Source organism: Stenella coeruleoalba, assembly GCF_951394435.1.
Source record: "Stenella coeruleoalba genome assembly, chromosome: 14".
Classification (NCBI taxonomy): domain Eukaryota; kingdom Metazoa; phylum Chordata; class Mammalia; order Artiodactyla; family Delphinidae; genus Stenella; species Stenella coeruleoalba.
The window spans coordinates 59,869,033-59,875,749 of record NC_137160.1 but is presented as its reverse complement, the minus strand read 5'-3'; the positions used below and the strand labels follow the sequence as shown (position 1 = coordinate 59,875,749).

The 6,717-nt window shown below is 36.6% G+C and overlaps 1 protein-coding gene across 4 annotated transcripts in view; it reads right to left on the bottom strand.

The window, feature by feature from the left end:
* Positions 1–216: 216 nt before the first annotated feature.
* ANKRD12 (ankyrin repeat domain 12) overlaps positions 217–6,717 on the bottom strand; it is a 113,828-nt gene continuing 107,327 nt past the window's right edge. For 3 of the 4 annotated variants that reach the window (XM_079943366.1, XM_079943365.1, XM_079943367.1), the window contains 3 exons: positions 6,112–6,255; positions 4,229–4,324; positions 218–3,580 (listed from right to left, as the gene is read on the bottom strand). In XM_079943366.1, the coding sequence (XP_079799492.1) occupies positions 3,395–3,580; positions 4,229–4,324; positions 6,112–6,255 (426 nt within the window). In that variant the 3' untranslated portion in view covers positions 218–3,394. Of the gene's footprint in view, positions 3,581–4,228; positions 4,325–6,111; positions 6,256–6,717 lie in introns of all 4 variants that reach the window. The other variant, XM_079943368.1, reaches the window with a different exon arrangement.

Genomic DNA, 6,717 nt, shown 5'->3' with positions numbered 1-6,717 from the left:
AAACTTTAAGGCTTGAAAAAGGATTAAAAAAAATTGTGGAAATGCTTCGTTTAAAATACAAGACATGGCTACCTCATGAGTTTTAAAAAGTCAATTTCCCCTACATAAAATTTTTGGGTTTTATGTGTCAGAATATCAGAGATAGAATAAAAAATATTGCTAACTTTTTGGATAACTAAGAAAAACACATATTTAGCATTGCTCAATTTCTAGAATAACTCTATAATTCCTCAGTCTGTTAAAATGAGCTTCAGGGGATCTTTGCTTGAGATTTTTTTTTTTTGCGGTAAGCGGGCCTCTCACTGTTGTGGCGTCTCCCGTTGTGGAGCACGGGCTCCGGACGCGCAGGCCCAGCGGCCATGCCTCACGGGCCCAGCCGCTCCGCAGCATGTGGGATCTTCCCGGACCGGGCACGAACCCGTGTCCCCTGCATCGGCAGGCAGACTCTCAACCACTGCGCCACCAGGGAAGCCCTGCTTGAGATTTTTATAGTTAAGTCTGCAGCATGTCTAATACTTAAAATTCATTTTCGAGACCTCATTTCCTGAATAGACTTGAGCTCAAAAGGCTAATTCTTCAGAGGTTGTTTCCCCAAAATGAGTATTTTGCAATTTTGCCTGCTGCCCAAGTAAACACTGGTGTTGGGCTTGGAGTCACGTGGGAGTGGAAAATAAAAAAAAAAACAAACACTTAACACATTTCACTCTTATTTTTTCTATAAAAATATAACTCTTTATTAAATAACATGCACAAATATCTAGTCATTTATTAAACAGATATGATTTAGAACAAGATTTAAAGAAATACAAATCCTCAGGTACAATTTAGTATCTTGTTCATGATATTTGAATAGTTAAAAAAAAATCACTGATTAAACTAACCATCCTTTATTTCTCTTTCAGAATCCTATATCTTTTTAGGCATATACCCCATTCCAAGTTTTTTTTCTAGCATTTTAGAGCTTCAGAATAATGTTTAATATCAAGAGCCCTTAACTTACTTACTTAAGTATAAATTCCCATGGAGAAGGCATTCACTTTTTTTTTTTTTTTAAGCTATACCGATTAGCTTTGAATGAGTCACTTTACAAAGGGAATCTGCAGAAGCAGCATCATGGCAGACAGGCTCCAGCAACTTGAGGTACCACTGAACAGGGTGAGAACTGTGGTTAGTACTAAAAAGCTGGGATGACTAAAATATGCCAGATTTCTGCTTGCTTGGTTTTTCTCTTCTGCAGCTTGTTCTGTTTGGCCAAACAGTGATTTTTTTTCCGCACCCCCTTCTCTGGTTGAACCATCAGAACAAACTGCTGTATAAACTTACCCTTCTCATATTTTCTATGATTTCAATGCTCAATAATCTGTTTTTTTATTTTTAGGCAAAAGTATAAACAAAATTTGCATTAAGTTTTTCATATTAAAAAGTATTGCTTTTATAAATTAGTTTTTAATGTTCCCAGCCTTAATAAACTTAACTTCAACAAAACCAGTGCTTCAAAATCTACCCTGCCTTTCTTGGCCCCATTTATCCAATAAAAAAGGCCAAAATCTTTCATCTAAATTTCTAAAGACTACTACATCCAATCTTTATAATAAAGTCCTTGCACTGTGTATTTTTCACACGTGCTGCTTTATTGCGCATGCCAAGTACAGTATCAATTAAAATATAAACTGATGTAAAAATTCAAAAATCCCTAAGCTTAATATATACCTTTGCACTCAAAAACTTCAATTTTACATTCTTTCCCGCTAGCTGGGATTTCCAACTTGCAAGCTGAATTTAAATAACTTTATTCCTCATAGATTCTTTTCACTTTTCTCAATCAGAATAAAAAACACCTATTATTTTATAATTCAAGAAAGTATTGTGGAAAGTTCTGTAAATCTTATCTCATATACTTATGATCAATTTTACACATAACCTATCTTCTTTCCAAAAATGTTTAGTAAGTTTAACAGCAGGTTTCAGATCTGAAATATTCCTGAATATTTAATTTAACATCATGTTACAGGAGAAACTGGACTTTTTCTAAGTATACTGCTAATTATTTTATTAAAAACAGCATACTAAATCTTATTTTAATTATAAAATTTTGAAAATTATATGTTTTGCATCTTGACACAAGGAAGAAATACAACATATTAATCAATATTTCATAAACATTGCAGAGATCGATCAGAATATGCCCATTTCTTTTACCTATTTTGACTACCAAATATCTCTTTTTTGAGTACTCAGTTGTTATTTTAAAAGTGCAAAGGTTATTAAGCTTAGAACATTATATTTAAGCAATGTAAAAAAGTTTTACAATGATTTAACATGACCAATAAAATTTATTAAACATATTTACATATATTCACAGATTCTTTCATATTTGAGTATTAAAATAGACATTTACAATTTCAGAATTTTCATTCAAAGGCATTTTTTGGGGGAAGAGGAGAATAGGCTCTATCGTGAGATGAAAAAAGAGCTGTTTCTTTGCATGACTAATTCTAAATAAAATGTCCAACATAGTAAGTCATAGGTACTATCCTGGGAGACTGGTATGAAACACCTTACACTACCGTCAGGTATCGCTATGGAGAGAATTAAATTATAGGAAGCATGCAGTATGGCTAAGTCACAGTCTCTACAGTTCTGTGATGGAAACAAGCTAACTCAGACACGCATGCCTTATTTAAAAGTCCTGCTACCTCAACACACTATCACTACACTCCATACCATACAAACTACAACTTTGGTCCTTAAACATCAGACAAAACAGTTTTACAATTATTTCTTTGTATATGTTTTGACTACCAATCCCTTTGTATACATTTTGACCATTAATTACAAGATTTACATCTGCACAATATGTATAAAATAAGTTATTAAAAAGGAAGACAATATTAAAACTTTCAAAAAGAAAGCTGTACAATTAACTTACAGATATAATAAACTGAAGAAATTTTGTGCCAAGTTTTCCTTCCACATTAGAAACTATTTGGTAGGAATTGAGCCTTTTAGTTTGCTGATCTGTTTTAGTAGAACTTGACAGAACCTCAACACCCGTGGTCACCTCGTACGTAGAGCACTAACAGCTTCCAGCGCCATTAGCAGATCCTCAGCTCCCTAAACATCTACCTCATCTGCCAACGTGCTCCAACGCGATAGTCACCTTCCAGCAATATAAATAATAGTTTTCAGTTAGAAACTGCTTGGATCTAAGATCCAAAATAATTCTTTTCATTTTTAATAAAATGACAGTGTTTACTACATCACCAACTTTAGTTGAACTTTACTAATAGCTGTGAAGGCATAATATCATATTTTTGTCAAAAGGCAGTATTCCATAGTATAATACTCTTAAGCCTCACTCATTTAAAACACCACCACCAGGAAGTCACGGCTGCTATATAGGAGTCAATTCAAAGTCATCATTCACATCAACAAGGGGCACGTAAAACTCCTGGATTTCATAAATGCTGATAGATTTATAGGTGGCAGGATCGAGTTCCTGGAGTTTGAGCTGCCATTCTAACCTCTGGACGGCATTTAAAGCTGCAGCTTCATGTTGTTGCCTCATTAAAAGACAGGTCTATTTAAAAGAAGAGAAGAATTCAGTGATTATTTATTACAATTGCTTTGTTTAAAAATTAATCTCATGCATCGTTTCTTTAGGGGGTAAGATGGATATACTAGGGTATGTGAAGCTTCTGAGTTACACGTCCATTTCTGGTTTACCCTGTCTGTATCCATACACCAAATACTTATGGACCCACAACTTCACACTCATCTAACAGACTTTAATTTGAAACTGCTCTTTCAAGCAATAAAATTTCAAATTATCAGAAGAATCAAGAAAATCTAAGGAAAAGTGATTTTTGAAATGATTCAAACCAAATAATTTTCATTACAGATTACTTGCAAAATACATTTCTTCTCTTCTTGTTATCCCCTCTTTCACATGCTGGAACTATAACCAGACTCATACACTGGATAACAAATATGAAGATCTCCATTAGAAACTGCTTTTTCTCTGGTAGCTGCACCATGTATATGAAATTGGACCCGAAAAACCGGGGGGGGGGGGGTCTTTATCTTCCTTTATCTTCCGAAGTGCGATCTCATGAGGATTCACCATTAACTGGTCTTTCCTTTCCTAACCACTCCTCTCTAACACAGCTACAGTTTCTGTTTATGAAGGGGAAGTATCCAGTTAAAGTGAACTTCTAAACATACATACCTTTAATTTGTCAAATTTATCGTCCACATCTTGTAACCAAGACATGAATTGTCTTGCATTAAAACGATCCCTCACAGAAGTTTTACTGTCATCAGACTGAAAGAAAACATTAAAATTGTTGGATATTATAAAATAAAATAACCTACTTTAAAATCTATATGCCATTTTATCTTTTTATGGTATATTTTACTTTTAAAGGAATGATGAAAAGTATACTTCGAAGAAAGATAACATAATCTGAATTTTAAAAATCTGATAACGTATTTCCATACTGAGATTAGTTATTAGAATTATTAGGATGCTGGGTTTAGTTATTAATTAAATAGAATCCTACCGATCTGTGTGTCAAAAATGTCTCAGAAAGGCATGTCATATGAAGTGACATGCCTGTGACTTCTTATTAAAGCACAATTGATTAAGAAATTAATTTTAATGTTATCGTTTACCACATGTAGGGAGAAAAAAATGTTAAGGTGGGAGACAGGCCTTTGGGGCTGACATTTCTTCCAGGACCAGTCCTTTGGAGTGCTCACAAAGAAATTCTATACCAACTCTTAAGAATACCAGTTTTGGTATTCTTTTAAGATAGGCTATATTCAAACGTCAGCTTTGTATCTTACTGTGTAATCTCAAACTAATTACATACTCTTTCAATTTTCTGTTCTGTGAAATTGGGTAAAAGCACCTCTTTTAATCTTGTTTGAGAATTGAGAGTCACTAAGCCCTTGTTCTAACGCTTGGGCAATGGGAAGCACTGGGTCTGACAAACAACTGCTGCCGTTACTGCCGCCAAAGCTCTGACCACCAACCAGCACCATCGAGGTGGCATCCAGGCAACACAATCACACTACTCACATTCTTGGCTGTTACCACTTCCTCCTTGGTCTTCAGGTAAGACCTTTAGACTGTTTTAAATTTTATTATTGAACCTTTTTTATTATTACAAGTTTATTTTGAAAAGGAAGAGGTCTGATATGAGAATGGCTAAAGGATGGCCCAAGCCCCTACCCAAGGAAGCGGACTTGTTCCTTAGTCCCTCAGCAGCTATGCTCACCTGAACAAGCCTGCTCCTCAGTGGAGAGACCGTCTACCAACTGTAAAGCCAGCCGTACAAGGGTGGGTAACAGGCCCACAGTCATCCTCAAGACGATGACTAAGTTCTTCTGCCCTTCAACTATTAGGTGGCTTGTGGCCTGATCCTTTTTAGTCTCTGATTTGGGGATCATTCTGAGGGTTTACTGGGAAAATTCACTTCTTTTCAGAAATTCTCTTTATAACCCATCTGGGACTCCTGTTTTTTTTTTTTTTTTTCCAGGTGAGAAAAATAAAGTCCAGAGAGAACTAAGTAACTTTCTCTGTAATATACTGCATATACTTTGTATCTCTATAGTTTGTCTGATTTAAAACAGTATTTTCTAGTCTTTTTTGGTGATAATCCTTCACTGTCTGTGTTTATACTTTTATATTCTGTCTTATGACCAAAGAATTTCATTCTGGTTTATGAAGCACAAAAAAATTCTGAACAACTGATGTCTAGTTCTGAATTCACGTAATTTACATGTGGCAGTAAACTCTTTTCAAGCCGTAGCTACAGTTTTCCACAGTTGTGTTAATTTGTCCCAACAACATCCAAGATCCAAACAAAGCCTGGCCCTCTCTCAGCACTAGCTCGACCTGAGCTCCACCTGTTGCCCTTTCTAGCTTCCAGCAGCTTCCACTTTAGAAGCAACTTACAAGTTATCTATAAAAAGCACTTTAGTGTGCAAGAGTTGTTTTCTCCTTTGAGCTTTAGTGATTGTTGAATTCATGTTTCTTCTGAGGACCCAGATTACCAAAGGTGGCTGCTATCCTAAGAGCACTAAAGGACATGGCTAGTCCTTTACCTGGGCGTCCAGGGGCACGCTGTACACTTCTGCATCCAGGAGAACAGTGCATGCGCTGAACGGCAGTGTCTGATTTGCCAGTGTTCTTGCAGCTCTGTAATGAACCCGAAGAACTTCCTGTTCATTGGATACAATGAGTTTTTCCTAGTTGAACAAAGAATTAAAAAAACAACAATTCTTCAACCACTTGTTCTTCAAATAAAAATAAAATCACTTAGGGCTTCCCTGGTGGTGCAGTGGTTAGGAATCCGCCTGCCAACGCAGGGGACACAGGTTCGAGCCCTGCTCCGGGAGGATCCCACATGCCGTGGAGCAACCAAGCCCATGCACCACAACTGCTGAGCCCGTGCTCTGGAGCCTGCGAGCCACAAATGCTGAGCCCGAGTGCCACAACTACTGAAGCCCACGCGCCTGGAGCCCGTGCTCTGCAGCAAGAGAGGCCACCCAATGAGAAGCCCGCACACCGCAACAAAGAGTAGTCCCCGCTCGCCGCAACTAGAGAGAAGCCCACGCACAGCAACAAAGGCCCAACACAGCCAAAAATAAAAATAAATAAATTTAAGAAAATAAATAAATAAAATAAAATCACTTAAAGTGCTAAAGAAC